Source organism: Neophocaena asiaeorientalis, unplaced genomic scaffold, assembly GCF_003031525.2.
Source record: "Neophocaena asiaeorientalis asiaeorientalis breed wild unplaced genomic scaffold, Neophocaena_asiaeorientalis_V1.1 scaffold371, whole genome shotgun sequence".
Taxonomy (NCBI): Eukaryota; Metazoa; Chordata; class Mammalia; order Artiodactyla; family Phocoenidae; genus Neophocaena; species Neophocaena asiaeorientalis.
In genome coordinates this window covers 266,879-285,044 of record NW_020172369.1, presented here as the reverse complement: position 1 = coordinate 285,044, position 18,166 = coordinate 266,879, and the positions used below count along the sequence as shown (strand labels likewise).

Below are 18,166 nucleotides of genomic sequence, written 5' to 3'. Positions count from 1 at the left end.
TTTTTTTTTTTTTTTTTTTTTTTTCGGTACTCGGACCTCTCACTGTTGTTGCCTCTCCCATTGCAGACCACAGGCTCTGGACACACAGGCTCAGCAGCCATGACTCACGGGCCCAGCCGCTCCGCAGCATGTGGGATCTTCCCGGACCAGGGCACGAACCCGTGTCCCCTGCATTGGCAGGCGGACTCTCAACCACTGCGCTACCAGGGAAGCTCTCAGCTCCATTTTGATATAGAAAATAATGTCTGCCCTGCCTGTTTATTTTAGAAGATGTTGGGAAATAAATCACTTGTGAAAAGCAGTGCAACTGTTGCATCTGTGAATGTACGGAGAGAAACCCAGCCACCTTCCGAGCTGGCTTAAGACATGAAGAGAAGAACTCAAGGACACTCATTGAGACAGAAGTTAAGGATTTTAGGATTTGTTTACTTTCTCACATAATATACACCATACAAATTATGGGTAAAGAGGAGTAGGTAAAACAGTGTCAGGATAGTATTATGTGTTGAAGCAGGCATTTTCTGTAAAGGAAAGCTAACTTGGCAAAGCTTATATTTGCCTTTAATCTTTTGAAGTCCTCTAGTCTTTAAAAGAAAAGTGTCCTGATACCAACAATTTGTTTTAGAACCACTTACCAGGAACATATAAGGTTTCAGGTAAATTTGGAAGAGAGAAACATGAAAATTGTCCAGAGAAGCTTTGAAAAATCCTAGTATTTATGATTGTGTGAGTGTGGTCAGAAATACTCATCCACTCCAAGGCCTGACCCTGACTAACAGTGACCTGAACCAGTCACTAGGATCCTCTGTGACTCAGTCCTTCCAGGGGACAGGAGAGGAAGCCAGTTCACATGGCTTGTGTCGATGGTACTGCTTGGAGGCTATATTCACATAGAAAATTCTTAAAAAGTAACTTTTAAAACAAGTTCTTTAAAATTAACTTAAACCAAAATAATAATGTTAAAGGGACATGAAATAGTCTTTAGAAGAATTAACACTGGTAATTTTTTTAATTAAAACTTTTTTTAGAGCTGTTGTAGGTTCACAACAAAATTAAGGAGGAAAAACAGAGATTTCCTATATAACCCCTACTTCCACACGTGCATAGCCTCCCCCTTATCAACATCCCGTACCAGAGTGGTGCATTTGTTATAATCAGTGAACCTACACTGATACATGGTAATCACCCAGAGTCCAGAGTTGATAATTCAGTCACTCTTGGTGTTGTACATTCTATGGGTTTGGACAAATGGATAACGTGTATCCACCACTATTGTATTATACATAGTATTTTCACTGCCCTAAAATTCCTCTATACTCTGACTATTCTCCCCCTCCCTGACCCCCAGCTCGGCAACCACTGATCACTTTACTGCTTCCTTAGTTTGGCCTTTTCCAGAATGTCACATAATTGGAATCATACAGTATCTATGTAGCCTTTCCAGACTGGCTTCTTTCACTTAGTGACATACCTTTGAAGACCCTCCATGTCTTTTCATGGCAACATGGCTATTTTCATCAGATTTTTTTGTTTAATTACAAACAAGACTTTGTAAGTATTCTTTCTTCTTCAGAAAAAGGACAAAGTGGTAAAATGAATACTTCAGAGCTTTAGAATTTAGTAAGAAATAGCCTTTTCTAAAATTTATGGTGAAAGTGATCTCTGGCTCTCAGGGTGTGGTAAGAGTGCTCTGGACCCAGCCTTTACCTCGTCCTCTTTGCCATCATTTTTGGGAAGGGGATGAGAGGAGGTGATTATAGCTCACGAACAATTATTTCCTTTTCAAGGAACATGACCTTCATTACTTTCCAACTGTGTCTTCACATGGGAATTAATTCATATATTAAGCACTTTCCCTTTAGAGCCGAGGAAGTAAAGATGGAAAAGAAATAGTCCCTGCCCTAAAAGGGCCCCAACTCTAGAGAATAAAAATATTGAAAAAATAAGAATCCCTTAATGATAGCAGTTGGGCCTCAAAATTCCATATGCATGTACACTTGACCTGGTACTTCATGTAGCATTGTTGGGAATAGCAGAAAATGAAAAACAAATAAAATGTCCATTGGCAGGGAACTGGTTAGATAAATTATGGAACAGTCACATAATGGGATATTCTGCAGCTACAAAAAGAAAGAAAGAAAAGAAAAAAAGAAAGAAAGAAAAGAAAAGAGCATGAGGACACACTCTAAGAGGACTGATATGGAAAGATAGGTGAGATGTATTAAGTGAGGAAAGCAAAGGGAAGAACTGTGTAGCATACGGATACTCTTTACTGAAAAAGGCAGATACACTTAAAATATATTTTCTATATGATTGTCTCGATACAAAGAAACTGTGAAAGGATTCAAATGAAACTAAAACTAGTAATTTACTGGGGCTAGTAATGAGTGGTGGGGGTGGTGGATAGGTAGGTGACAAGTAGGAGACCTTTTATTGTTTACCTGTATTTATACCTGCTACCTATTTTATTTTATTTTATTTATTTATTTATGGCTGCATTGGGTCTTAATTGCTGCGCACAGTCTTTCTCTAGTTGTGGCGAGCAGGGGCTACTCTTCGTTGCGGTGCGTGGGCTTCTCATTGTGGTGGCTTCTGTTGTTGCGGAACACAGGCTTTAGGCACACAGGCTTCAGTAGTTGTGGCATGCTGGCTCAGTAGTTGTGGCTTGCGGGCTCTAGAGCACAGGCTCAGTAGCTGTGGCATACAGGCTTAGTTGCTCCGTGGCATGTGGGATGTTCCCAGACCAGGGCTCGAACCCATGTCCCCTGCATTGGCAGGCGGATTCTTAACCACTGTGCCACCAGGGAAGTCCCCCTGCTACCTACTTTTAAATTTAAAAATTCATATAGAAGGAAGACTCTTATTTCAAAGGGCTTTCACCAAGCTCCTTTAGACATTATTTGTACCTCTAATTATAGTAATTATTTTCTCTGCCTTGTATTAAAAATGCATATACAATACCATCACTTTTCTGTTCAAAAATACTTTCTTCAGGCAGGATAAACTTCACTCAGTTTAAAAGCTGGAGCAGTCTGTCCTATCTCTACCTGGTAAGCATTTCCTCAGAACCCTTCTTCCCTTCTACAGTTATTCCTTCAGCCACAAATTCCATTCACCATCCTGCTTGCCTGGAGAACACCCATTCCTCTTTAAAGTCTCCACTTCCAAGTCAATTTCTCTATAAACCCTTTTCTACTGTATCCCTATTGGGACAGAATTGACTACTCTCAATTTTGTGCTCTATTGTGCCTTGTAATGGACCTAATTCTGTGTAACATCTGTGATATTTGCGTAAGTATGTCACCCTGGGGCAGGACATTTGTCTCATTTATCTATCTAGTCCACTGAATTATCAGTTAAGGGCTTACCTCCTGAATGAATAAATGAATCTATCCCCTCCTAAATTTAAGCCTTAAGGGCAGAAACTATAAATATGTCTGGTGACAGAGGTGTTAATTAACTAGGTGGGAGAATCCTTTCACAATGTAAATGTATATCAGATCACCACAATGTACATTTTAAATGTCTTACCATTTTAGTTGTTGGTTATACTTCAATAAAACTGAATTTTTTTTTAAGAAAAAGACTTTTTTTTAAGGGTAGAAACCACACCGTATACTTTTTTGTCTCCTAGCTTCTCTAGCCCAAGGTTATGTTTTGCACATAGTAAGAATCTGAAAATACACATTAGAAATGTCTGCATGTTTGAGTTTAAGTCCTGGCTCTTCTACTTTCTGGCTCTGGGGTGTTAAGCCAGCTGCTTAACTTTTAGTCATGGTGCTTTCTTATCTGATGCTTAGATGGTATCTCCCTGGCCTAACTCCCAGTTACCAGGGGAGTTAGAAATTTCTGAAGATGTTTTGTAAACTGTAAACCATAAGAATTCCTGGGAAGTCATAAGAACACCCCCTGAACTGCAGTGTATATACAACAAGAATTAATTTACCCTCTTTTGCTGGATTTTTGAATCCCTAAAATAATCCTTCCATTTCTTGGTTATGGTTAATGGTGTTTGGTATATGATTCTAAGTAGCTGATTCTATTTGCCTTCAAAAGCACTGGTTTGTTTTGGAAATATTCATTCTATAAATAAAACAATTAAAAATATAAGAAGAGTTTAAACCTATAGATAGAAAATATATTTGAAAGTGAACCAAATCTTGAAAGACAGTAGGTTGGGAAAATGCCAGTGAGATAAGGCATAGGAGGTGGGTGGAGGGGAGTTGATATGGCAAGACATTCTAGGTTCTTGGGAAGAATTAATGAACTATAGATAGAAAACAATAAAAGCATATGGGTGAGGAGTGAAGCAGTTTGGCTGCAATACTAGCATACTTGGAGAATAAGGCAAGAATTTAGGTTGGGAAATTTTTTGAAGGCCCTTGAAAGTCTAATTATGGAGCTTCAAAATATCGGATGAGGAGGTACGTTTGAAACTTCAGTCAAGTACTTGTAAGCATAGACAACATGAACAAGTTATTTCTCTGAGCATCGGTTTCTTCATGTTTTTGTTTTGTTTTGTTTTGTTTTTTTCACGGTACGCGGGCCTCTCACTGCTGTGGCCTCTCCTGTTGCGGAGCACAGGCTACGGATGCGCAGGCTCAGCGGCCATAGCTCACGAGCCCAGCCACTCCGCAGCATGTGGGATCCTCCCGGACCGGGGCACGAACCCGTGTCTCTTGTATCGGCAGGCAGACTCTCAACCACTGTGCCGTCAGGGAAGCCCGGTTTCTTCATCTATGAGATGGGGATTATTGTTAAGGTTGAGAGATAATGTATATTAAAATCATTGTCAGTGGTAAAATACTCTGCAAATATTATGCAAGTTGCTTTTAATCTGCCTAAAACTCAGTAGTTCCAAGCTACTTATAAGATCATTATAAGATCAAAATATTTCTTAGGAAATATTCTTTGAGGCATGGAATACATGGAGAAAAACAAGTCTGGAAGAATCTATTAAGAGATTGCCACGGTGAGCTAGGTTTATGATATGGTCATTCTAAATGGGGGATATAAGTAGAGGAAATCCAGGAAGATATTAAGGAACAATGCAGGGGATTTGGAGTTAATAAAGCATCAAAGAGGACTTGAAGTTTTATCACCATGAGAATGGAAGTACATTAGCAAAAATTGAGGAAGAAGCGTCTGGTTTTATAGATCCTGATATATTTATTAAAATCTGAGTAATTATATGATGGTAGATTCCAATATATTATTTAAGAAAATTCTGGTTTAGAGAATAAAAAAGTCTTAGCCAACTGAATCGAATTACTTTGGAAGTAGATGGGTACAAGTGAGGAAAAAAAAGGCTCTTCACCTACATCATCTTTTAAAATCCCCACAACAACCCAAAAGCATAGTTTCTATACCTATTTTGTAGATGAGGAAACTGAGTTCAGAAAGGTCAAATAACTTTCATAAGTTAAGTGCCAGCAGAGTGTGGTGAAGAGGCAGGGGGCTGCTCAAAGATAGCACCTTTCACAGGTACCTCTGAAGGTGCTTCCTTGGCATAATCTACCTGGAGTGTGAAAGGTCTGGACATTCATTTTTATAGAGTATCGACAGGAAGCTGCCCAGAAAAGAAAGACCTATCCAACAAATTAATAAAGAAGAGGTAACAACCAGATTGTTGTCCTGCCTCACTGGCCAAGAGATCTCAGATAATTCCCTGAACCCAGTGGACTGCAACCCACAGAAGATGCATTTTTAGTTTATGACCCCATGTACACACATGCGGGCATATTTCATATACACTACTTTGGATGATATACTCAGATATTTGTTATAATAGCTCAATCTGTTCTCTTTATGTTATTACATCTGGGACCTATAAAATTGATTTAGTTGGTAGTGATCTCACAGTTCTTCATTTGAATAAAAAAAGCCACTTGACACACTACTCTGGATAAGAAAAGAGTGTAATTTTGCAAAGTGTGCTCTGTGGGTGTCTCCGTTGATTTCTGGTGGCTTGGGAGGTTCTGTACCATACTCTTTCCAAAGAAATCATTCAAATTAATGTATTAAAGGCTTTCAGTTCCTGCAGTTAAGAAGCTTTTTTATTCCAAATGTATTTGACCACAACGCTTTATTCATCACATACCTATTTAGATAAGCATTTAGGGAAATGTGAGGAAAAATACGTGATCCTATTTTAAAAACTATAAGCATTATTGTCATTACTGACAGATAATGATATTGTCTGAGCAAATATTTCAGGTCGTAAGCTTTTCTTAGGATCTGATTGCAAGTATCCCTTGGATCATCATGGGGCTGGTGAGACAGGGCTCCTTCTATCTCAACTGTCTCTCCACCAAGCACAGTATTACAAGATTGCTTACAGGGTCTGAAACACTTGAGACTTTTTTTTTATATAAATTTATTTATTTTACTTATTTATTTTTGGCTGCATTGGGTCTTCATTGCTGCACTCGGGCTTTCTCTAGTTGCTGGGAGTGGGGGCTACTCTGTTGTGGAACACGGGCTCTAGGCACGCAGGCTTCAGTAGTTGTGGCACACGGGCTTAGTAGTTGTGGCTCTCGGGCTCTAGAGCGCAGGCTCAGTAGTTGTGGCACACGGGCTTAGTTGCTCTGCCTCACGTGGGATCTTCCTGGACGAGGGATTGAACCCGTGTCCCCTGCATTGGCAGACGGATTCTTAACCACTGCACCACCAGAGAAGCCCTGAAACACTTGAGGCATTTAATTTCAGAATCTCACTGGCAGCTGAAAGGTTTGGAAGTTATTTTGCTTAAAAGAACCATATGTCACATGAGCAATATACCATGGTTTTGGAACAAATACCATTTGTGTCACTTCTGTTGGCAAATATTCCTCAGTGCTGAGAAGGCAAACTGTCAAACTGTATAAAAGTCTGACTGTCAAAATAAAAGCCAAAGAAGACATAGCAAAAGAGTATGATTTTTTTAATTAACTTAATTAAATAGGTAATTGAGCAATTAAATTCTGCAGTCAATCAGATGAAGAGCATTTCTGTTGCATGACCTACTCCAGACACTGCGGAAGAATGCCTGTCTGCTGAATCTCAGAGACTCAAGAACCACTTGAGTGCCTAACTGCAAATCCACCCTCCCATCAGCTTACAGAGCAATTAGTTCATAGCCCACAGGAGCTCCCTGTTATCCTCAGGATCAAGGAAGTCACACCAAGCCTTCCTGGGCACAGCCCCTGCTTATTTCTCTGTCTTCACTTCTTACCCCTCCTTCTCTCCTACTAAGTGCTTCAAACCACCAAACTGAACTGTTTTGAGTTTCTTGCACCCACCATACCCATACTAATTCATGGAATGCCTTCCTTGCGCTCTTACATAGCACCTTAAGGCTCACCTCTGGCTTAACCTTCTTCTGGAAACTCTCCTAGGTTTTTTTGCTCTCATCCCTATGCATCTTGCTCTTATTTTCTATGTTCCCATATATCAAGGTTCTTATCTTTATCACTGAATTTAGTTGTTTGCATCATCTGTTTGTCATGCCTCTACCTCCACCAGATTGTGAGTTTCCCTGAAGATGAGGAATATGTCTTGTCCATTTTGGGCCTCCTGTGGTAACAGCACATAACAGATGCTTAATAAATGTTCGAATGAAAAATACAGTAAGATCCAGGATGCTATATTGTCTCCAGTTGTGTGCTAGATGGTGCCAAAGACTTTTTTTTTTTTTTTTTTTTTATGTGATACAGAGGCCTCTCACTGTTGTGGCCTCTCCCGTTGCGGAGCACAGGCTCCGGACGCGCAGGCTCAGTGGCCATGGCTCACAGGCCCAGCCGCTCCGCGGCATGTGGGATCTTCCCAGACCGGGGCACAAACCCGTGTCCCCTGCATCGGCAGGCGGACTCTCAACCACTGTGCCACCAGGGAAGCCCCCAAAGACATTTTTGATATTCAGATATTTAAGAACACTTATACGTTGGGTACTGCACAAGGAACCAAAAGATAAAAGATATAACTAAAAGATATAATGAAGAAAGCAGAACTGCATTTTTGGAGTTAACATATTAAGACTTTATAATATTCTGGGACAGGAGCTGTGCTAGAAATATTATCCAAGTACTTTGAAATTCAGCGTGAGATTGAATAATTCTACCACACAGAATTAAGGCTTTACAGAACAACTGATAATCTGATTTAACTGATTGGCAATAAATTACAGACTTTTAAGATATGAGGCTGGCTTTGAGTCCATTTATCAACGTGATTTTGAGCAAGCTATTAAGCTCTCTGAGCTTCAGGGTTCTTATCTGTAAAAGGGGCTAAAAATCATTCCTAACTCATAGGGTTGCCATGTATAGTAAATGAGATAATACACACTTGGTACAATGCCTGATATGCGATAAGCGCTCAATCACTGGTAACTATTATTTTAATGCTGAAGGATACATTATAATGAGCAATCTGAAAAGGGGAGGGGGCCGACTCTATAGAGTTAGATGGGATCAGTATTAACAGAAGTGTAGGACTGGAAAACAAATGTTTTGTTCAGGATGAAGTGACAATAAATGAAATCAATTAAATTATCTGGCAACCAAAAACATTGCCATTTAAAGGACATCTAACATGGTCCCATGGAAATGACGTTGGAATTCAAGAGTAAGGAAACCCATCTCCTAGTTTAAGCTCCACTACTATATAACTCCCATTTAGACCTGCTGAAACTCAACTTCTTCATCTGTAGTCAAAGGATATTGGTGGCTGCCCTCCCATACCCACGGTAAATATTAGTAATAAACTTTTCTTTTCCATCAAGCTGAGATGGAGGCTTAGTATCCTCAAACAGTTTTCCTAGCACTATTTTCAAATGACTAAGTTGGCTCAGGTAAAACCAATTTGCAATCTCTGGACTAGGTGGTTTTTTTATGTTTTTTTGAGCTGTGCTAAATAATTCTAGAATTTTTCAGGTAATTAAAAATTGTTATATCGTACTAGACTGTGTTAACATGAATTTTTTATTGCTTTAGAGATTGATGCTCAAATCTAAATCATATGTAGATCTTATGTTAAGGTCTAATAAGATAATAATTAAATATGCATTTGTCATAAAATTACCGTACTTTCAATTAATGTTGTAAAGGTTATTCATGCATGTTCAAAATTTAACCTGATTTGGGGTTTCATTTAATTTCAGATCTGAAAATTCATCTCCAGACCACTGATTATGGCAACTTCTTGGCTAACCAAACAAATCCTCTTACTGTTTCCATTATTGACACAGAGATGAGAAAAAAGCTATGCAGAGAATTTGAGTATTTCCGGAATCATTCCCTGGAGCCCCTGAGCACCTTTTTCACATACATGACGTAAGTGATAGCAGGAGGTCCTACTCCTCCCCAGTGTGATTGTGCAAACAACCCCGAACAGTTAACAGGTGGGGTGTTAGGCTGATATGAGGCTTAAGACCTCTTCTACTGTTTGAAAGTTTGAATACATTCAAATTTGAGCAACTGATAAGCTCACAGAGCTGCATTTTCACTGTTAGAATATAGATTTCATTTATTTATAAACAAGATTAGATAGGTGGCGATGGCCTCCGTGTAAAGCAGTGTTTTCAGTTTTCATTCTAAAAAATAAGTACTGCTGATGCGTGAAGGTAGATATGCGACATTTTCAGATCACTTGTCACGGTGGGGTTGAAATATCACAAATTGTTCTTAAAGCCACACCTACCCTTTCCTGATTCCTCTTCAACAGCATAAGGAGTTCCCATCACAGTTATATGTGTTTTATTTTTAATCCCTCTCCATCACCAGTGGTTCCAATCTTTCAGTGTGAAGGCCCTTCTTTTTAAAAAATGTTTGAACTTCTACACAATAGCAAATTGTATTTCTTAATCCAGTTAATAGATTATATCCAGCACTCAAAACTTTGGGCCTCTCTAGTTGTCTTAGCTGACAAACTGGGAACAAACGCCCGCAATGGATGAGCTGTTTATCATGTATATACAATTTAGATGTAATATACAAAGTTACGATTACTAGATCCAGGGCCTCGACTGGTTGAGAAAGGCATAAAATAAAAATATCCCTTTATTCCACATGTCCCCTCCTTCCCCACTCAGTTCCATTCCCTAAAAGTAGGTACTTCTCAGTTTCTTATTATTTTTCTAAAAAAAAAGTACATTGTGTATGTATATTGATGCACATTCAACCCACCCTACCCCCACATTTTCAATTTATACAAACGGAATCAGTTTTTTCCCACTTAATATTTGTTAGAAATATCCTCATCAACGTCATACTTTTTTAAATAACTGCATAGAAGTCCGTGTTTTGTACATATCATGACTCCATTTATCAGGCATTTATTAACAACTAACTAACTTTTTTTTAATTACAAAATGTTTTGCAGCTAGCTTATTACTGTGTAGGTCTTGAATTTATTTCTAAGCTAAATTTCTAGCAGTGTGAGTAGTGAATCAAAGGAATGCCCTGTTCTTTTTTGTTTTGTTTTGTTTTTTTGTTTTTTTAACAGGAATGCCCCGTTTTTATCTTAACAAAATTTGCTAAGTTGAACCATCCCAACAGCGCATGAGAAGGCCTGCAGCCCTAACCATTACCAACATCACATACTACCTTCTTAAGTTTTGCCCTTCCAATAGGTTAAAAACTGTATCTCTGCTTTAATTTATATATTTTTATTAGCAAAAGGGAACATCTTTTCATACTTAACTAGTCATGTGTATTTGCTACCCGATCAAGTACTTTTATTTGCTATGTGACCAAATACTTTGTCTATTTTTTTTTTATTGAGGTATTCAGCATTTTTTGTTTATATATAAAAGCTCTTTTTAAATTAAGAAAGTTAACCTTTCATCATATGGGTTGAAAATTTATTTTCTCAGTTTGATATAATATATTTTTATTTTTATATTGTTTGTTTGCTGTAGGAACATTGAAAAATTTTAATTAGCTATTCGGCAGTCTTTTCATTGTACAATCTTTTGATTATTGTGTCCTGCTTAGAAAGGCCTTCTCCACTCCAACTCATCAATAAACTCACCTGTCCTTTCTTCCATTTTTTTGCTGTTGTTGTTGATGTTTCATTTTTTACATTTAAAACTTTGATTCATCTAAAATTTATTTTGGTGTAAGGAATGAGACTAGAGATCCAGCTTAAATTGTTCTTTACACATAGTGATCCAGTTGTTCTGTACCATTTCCGTAAATAAGCAAGTAGAAGAAATGATCATAATTCCAGGCAGGAAGTAACCACTGATGTCCCTGAGACATGTTGTTAGTGCCTGTGTTCCTTGTTTGTGCAGTCAATCCTCCTATCAGCACTGTAGTATAGAATTTTATTTATAGGCAAGACACAGATGCTGACATTTTTAAAGACTCCACCAGTATACAACTAGTCAGGGATGAAGATTAGATATGAACTTGGGTCTGACTCAGTCTAAAGCCCAAGCACTTTTTTTGAGAATTCTGGAAGGGCCGACATTGTTGCCAAGCCTGGAAATGGAGTAGAATTTGGAGATTCGGGAGAAGGCTGAACATCTGGGGTTGACGCATGAAGAGGGAAGGATTCTGCCTGCATGAGGAATAGCTGGTCAGTTTGGGCTGGAGTAGGCTGTGCAAAAAAGGAAGGAGAGAAATGGGGAAGAGAGGCTAGAGAAGTAAATTCCAACCAGATAATGGAGTCTTCAGTGGCCAGGCTAATAATGAAGCTGGCCTTTATCACATCAGAGTATTTTTCGTGTGTGTGTGTTTTGTTGGTATCTGCAAGACCTTTCCTTAAAAATAAAATCTTTAGCAGAAACCCCAAATGTAAGAGAGACAAAAGAAAAGGCCAGGTTTGTTCCCAGGATTTATTCTTCTCCATAACAGTTGGGGTGAAATAGAATGCACTTGAGCTTTGGACTGAGTCAGGTCCGAGTTTATATCTAATCTTGAATGGCTGCCTGTGAGAGAGGATTTGCAAGCTGGGAAGCCTCCTGCAAAAATGTCTGGCATGGGTAATTATGAAGACATTAAAGATTCCTGAGCTTTAAGACAACATGGCCATAGTTATGTAACAGTAAAAATGATAATCCAAATCCTAGACACCATTTATGAACTATTTCTATATGCCAAGGCTCTGCTAAGTGCTTTACAAATATTGTCTCATTTAACCCTCATGACAAGTCTTATTCAGTTCTGATCATCACCATTTTAAGGATGAGGAAACAAAAACTTAAGTGCAATAACTTGCCTAAGTCACAGATCTAAAAAGTGGAGGAGTCATGATTTGAAATAAATGTTAGCAGTAGGCTTTGTAAAATTATTTTGCTCAGATTTTAGATGAGTTCGGAAAATCTGACCTGTGATGACAGGGGACAGTCCAATTTTAACTGAACGAGAAAGCTGCCAGGCTTTGTACTTTTTAGGTTGCAAGACGATCTCACATGATGAAAATTTTCCCCAAATCTGTGAAGAGATGCTCCAGCTCTAAGAATAACTCTGAGTCATTTGGTCAGTGGTTCCTCTTATGTGATGATTCCATGATTTATTGCTTCCTAATTATAGAATCTTAAACCTGGAAGGAGCCTTAGCATTAATTAGCCTTCTTATTTCACAACAAACTACCATGTCAATCTAGTTAAAATATACTCTGTTTCTAAAAACAATTACTTAAAATTCCAAATATTTCTAGTCATTAGCGATGTTTAAAAACTGTATATAAGAATTCAGACAGTCACATATACCTGGGTAGAATGTTAATAAAAAATAAGATGTGGAAATGTAGTTTTGGTAGAATCAGTATTGTTAGTAATGGACATGTTTTAATTTATCTTCTGCCTCTCTCTGTCTCTCTGTCTCTCTCTCAGCTGTAAACTCTTTGAATTAGTTCTTTTAGTATCTCTATCTGGACTTACAAGTATATAATGGGCACTGAATATTTGCTGAATCAATATATAATCCTGTATTTAACAGTATCTTACACATACATATAGAAACATACTTTCAGACAGTTCAGGATTTTATATTTTATATAGTACTTGAGAATTGGTTATTTACTGGCCAGTATGTTAGGGGTAAAAACCAAATGTCATGCCTGCAGGTACATTTTGTGTGACCAGGTCAGTCTTTACAGTAATTTTTAAAAATATATTTAATTAAGGCTTTATCCAATTAGCCACAGTTGCCAGCACTCCCTTTTGTCTTATGATCTTCAGGTATTTAGGTTACTTATCAGACATCTGACCTAGATGTTTAAACTACATCTCTACACAAAGAAGTGTTTATTTCTCCAGTTTTCAAAGTAGAGAAACTGAGGCTCAACATATTAATGTATATTTCAAGATCACAACATTATTAAGAGATTTGGAAGAGATTTGATTTCAGGTCCATCATTCTAGAAAACTAATGATCTTGTACTGGCCCAATAGTTTATAAAAAGGCAAGTAAATCAGAAATATCTGTGGACCTTTAAACAATAAGTATATTTCTGATCCCTATCCCAGGAGATTCTGATCCAGTTGGCCTTGGAGTGGGGCCCACCTGTATTTTGGAAGGCATGCAGGTTATTCTGATGTGCACCCCTAATTAAAATGTCCCATTATGGTGCCTCAACTTTATGACTTGGAAGTCACTTTCACAATTATTCTTATGAGTTTTTCACCACAGTTAATTACATGGATAGGATTATCTCCTTGTCAGAGACCAGAGAGCTCAACTGCACTGAAACCTAGGTCTTTTGAATCTCAATCCGTGGTTTGTTCCACCATGTCGTGTGACTTGCCAACACTGGCAGCATCCAGCTGTGCTCTGTAGAACCTAAAGATGCAAAAGGTAACAAAGGTATGTGTGCAGGACAGTTGTCCAATAGTTCTGAAACTATTTTTCTTATTTTTCTTTTAGAACATGTTGCAAAGTCAAGTGTCTGTCTAGTGCCTGTGAACTTCCCTATTAGGAAATGCCCAGAGGATCATTATGAAAATGATTAAGTCAATCCTAATAGAGATGGTCTAAATTTAAGGTGGTATGATAAATATAATCTAAGCATTGCACATGTGTGTGATATAATTACTGTATATGTAAAACTTGTTTTGAAAATCTGGAATGGGTATTTTTAAATGCCTAATAGCAGGAAGATCTGGAGGTTTTATGTACTATAATTATACACAGTGGTATGAAACAAAGGAATGAATCCAATAGCATTTTAATGAAGAGACTATGTAATGTAGGCTTGGATTGTTTTATTTTTCTTCCCTCCTACTCAACACTTTCCAGCAGCATTTCAATTTCTCCTATCTTTTGAGATTAGCCATCTGACTAGAATAACATTTTAATATTCAAAATACTAATTTTATTTTAAGATTGTTTTAATCTCTTGAAATAATCAAATTTTCTCAATATAGGATGACCAAGGAAATATAATATTCAATACTTCACAGTAACATCGACCAAGAATCGTGGGTTAAGGCCCACACAGTGAAGAAATCTTTAGAGATTCATTTATGAAAGCTAACCAAAGTTCTTGACTATTCCGGTGACACTTTATAACCCTGCTGTAGGCTTTGAACTGTGCTGTACATTAGGAGGCTGTATACCTTGGTTTGCCCTAAAGGGTTTCTCAGGATGAGGTCTTTTGATGTTCAAACCAGGAAAAACCTCAGCAAACTGGATGAGTTGGTTACCCCATCACTTGTTAGTCAAAACATAAATAACCTAATTCTGAGTCACTAAGAACTTCCATTCTAATGGAGCAAGCATATGTGTCCACAAAGGGTGAAAAGATGACAGAATTAAGCAACAGCTATAATAGAGACTTGAACATTCAATTAGAGGAGTCTGGAGGATGAAATAACTAAATCTGGTTTTAAAAGATTTTGCAGAGAAAGTAGAATTTGAACCAGTATTTCAGTGGGCATCTGATTAAAGGAATACGTGTACGTCAGTGAGGCATGATAAGATTGTGTATCTTGAGATAAGTCATCTCAGGTGTGGCTGGAGCCCACACAAGAGCAGGAGCATCGACTGGGGAACGGGGAACGAGAGTCAAGAGCCTGGCCTGATTTAGGGCTCTGGCCTAAGTCTCTATAAGTAACAATAAGGAAGGCTTTTCAGAAAGGGTGCTACCATTTCATGCTTCAAGTGCCCAAGTCCTTGTAGCCAGTAAGTCGTAGAAATGCTAAGATGCGACATCAGGGCTCTCCAAATAGCATTTCAAAGCTGCTACTTTTACTTTTTTGTTTGTTTTTACTTTTCAACTCTTATTGCCTTGAAAAGTGAGGGTTAATGATCTGATACATATTTTAGGAAAATGATTCTGTTGGTATTGTGAAAGATGTGTTGAAGAAATGAGGCTTGAAGCAGAGAAACCATAGAGGAAGCTATTTTTAAAGTTTAGAGTGGAAATATTGATAGTAGAGTTAAGAAGGAGGGGACAGTGGTTAGATGCATCTGAGAGGAAGACAACAGAATTTAGTGTCTTGATTTATGACGAATGAGAGAAAACAGTCAATGATTCCTGGGAGTTCTAAGCTAAGGGAAGAAAGAATTTGCAAGTCGGAAGAAGGATTTTGTTATTTCTACTCAAAAAGAATAAGTCCATTTAAGTTAGATAAAATTATATGAATAAATTAATCATTCTTAATCTCACCATGATTTGACATATTTTTATACTCTTTCTATACATTTTAAAAGAAAATCATGTAAAAATAATTTAATTAATTTAAAATATCTATTATCAGCATTTTTTCAAGTAAGTTTTTCTAATTTTTTTTTACAGTATGGTACCATTTATATTTTTAAATGGGGGGTTTTAGATATCAAAGGCACTGATGGAGTTACGCTCCTGGAAGTTTCTTTGCACAATTTTGGTTCCAAACAATTTGTTTTGATTTATTTTCCAAGTAAGACAATTTCAATATGCAGAACACTTTTCTTCATTTGGGTTGAGAAATTGTCGTTGTTGTTCTGCTTAACTAGCTATCATAGTTAGTAGGGGGTTATCACGTGATTGCCTAAAAGGAGATTCTGAAATGGATTTGAGTACTCAGGGGAGAGACGGGTAATTATGGTAACAATGTTTTATTGTTTCCTCTGGCTCAGCGGCCATGGCTCACAGGCCCAGCCGCTCCGCGGCATGTGGGGTCTTCCCGGACCGGGAACCCGTGTCCCCTGCATCGGCAGGCAGACTCTCAACCACTGCGCCACCAGGGAAGCCCATACATTACATTTTTTATAACAATTTCCCATGTCCAAAGTATGCCATGCTATCTTAATCAGTTTCTGAACTCAGGGAGCAAGTTCAGAGTGAGATGGATACCTGAAAATCTCTCAAAGACCTAAGCATAAGAGCCAGAACTATAAACCCTTAGAAGAAAACATAGGGGAAAACCTTCATGATGTTAGATTTCCCAGTGATTTCTTGGCTATGACACCAAAGCACAGGCAATAGAAGAAAAAACAGACAAATTGGAGTTCATCAAAATTGAAAACGTTTGTGCATCAGAGGACACCACTGAAATGACAGTGTTCATTCTTTTCATCTGTCATCTTCCCATTTTTAAGCGCTTTTCTTAGGTACTTGATAGTTGTTTTTATGGCAGGTCGACATACATAGTTCTCTAAGTTCCTTGGAGGTCTTTTAGTTCTCTTAGCCTGAAGGCCAATTTTCAATTTTCAGTTTCCCTCTGTAAAGTTTGTTTCTTTCACTGAAAACTGTTGCTGTACATCAGTCAAAGCATCATCTTTCCCTGCTTCGATGTTTCTTTCCCGATTCCACTTGTGAAGGTCCTCTTCTTCCTTTGTGCTGTTCTCTAGCTCTACTTCTCTCTTGCTGACCAGTGTGCCAGTACTGATGGCAGAGGGACTTTTTCTTGAAAATCCTTCAGAATCAGAACCCAATCCTAGCATAGCAGTATTTCTAGGGTCCATCACAAGTGTGTGTTATTGCCAAGGAATCTTATGAAAATTTTACAGAACTGTGTTCCATAAAAAACAGGGATCTCCAAAACTTTCAACCAGCATCTCTTTCTCGTGTCAGAGGCCAAGGCCGAGAGAGATGAGAGTGCAGGGAAGTGCAGAAGAGGGGGTGGCTGCCACCAGGCTCCTCCGCTTTCCTTGGTCCGCAGCGGATCCCCTCCACTTGTCAGGAGGTGACCAGCGAGCGAGTGGACTTCAGCGGCGTGAGCCCATGCCCCCTCCTTCACCTCCTCTCCTCCCCTCACTCCCTTCCCCCTCTAATATTTCTAAATGTTTATATAGCCTTCCATCTGGTCATGAACATTCTAGATGTTTTGTGTCTTCCTTACCTCCAAGTCTGTATAGTATTTAATTTGTTAAATTCTGATTTCAAGAATCAAATAATATTATGAGACTGACTATTTGACAGCACTATGCACTTGTGATTCTGACTCTTTGGCCAGAAAAGTTCTGAAATAGAAAGATTGCACCAACTTAAAGGCTTTCTATCCATGTGAACGTTCAATGGGGAACAAGTGCAGGACAAAAATGTCTCAACTCTAGCTGCTGATAAAGCCTTCCTCGTATAAAACTCTCAAGCACTTGAATGGTAAAACACTGGTGCTCTTCTGCAAAAGTGATGCTTGGTCGATCTATAACTGAATGATACTTAATCAGCATAATGTTTATTAAGTTACTGCTATGAGTGAAGACCTATGCTAGGTTCTAAGATTAGAGATGAATTGAATATAGACTTTGTTCTCTAAGCCAGTAGAAGAGTTACTTAAGGTACAGATTCTAAGACCATTCCTCTAAAAAGTATGTTTTAGTAGGTTCTGGACTGTGATCTAGGAATCTGCACTTTCAATAAGCCTTTCAATCAGGTGACCCTGATGCACGTGAGAAATTCTTACAGCCAGTAGGTAGGTTCTCTGTCTGCAATACACCAGTTGTGAGACCCTGAAAAGAGTTCCTGAATCACTCAAAACCTTGGTTTCCTAATCTAAAATAATAATTATATTAAATTTAGAGTTGTGAGTTTAATTGAAAGTAGAACATTATTTTGTGAGGCCAGTGAAATGAAATACAGGGTCCTTGTTAAAACATGTTTAGTAGGGCTTCCCTGGTGGCGCAGTGGTTGAGAGTCCACCTGCCGACGCAGGGGACACGGGTTCGTGCCCCTGTCTGGGAGGATCCCACATGCCGCGGAGCGGCTGCGCCCGTGAGCCATGGCCGCTGAACCTGCGCGTCTGGAGCCTGTGCTCCGC

The 18,166-nt window shown here is 38.5% G+C and overlaps 1 protein-coding gene across 3 annotated transcripts in view; it reads left to right on the top strand.

The window, feature by feature from the left end:
* ATP6V0D2 (ATPase H+ transporting V0 subunit d2) overlaps nucleotides 1–18,166 on the top strand; it is a 48,181-nt gene that overhangs the window by 3,738 nt on the left and 26,277 nt on the right. For 2 of the 3 annotated variants that reach the window (XM_024731481.1, XM_024731488.1), the window contains exon 2: nucleotides 9,137–9,308. In XM_024731481.1, coding sequence (XP_024587249.1) covers nucleotides 9,137–9,308 — 172 coding nt within the window. The remainder of the gene's footprint in view (nucleotides 1–9,136; nucleotides 9,309–18,166) is intronic. The other variant, XM_024731495.1, reaches the window with a different exon arrangement.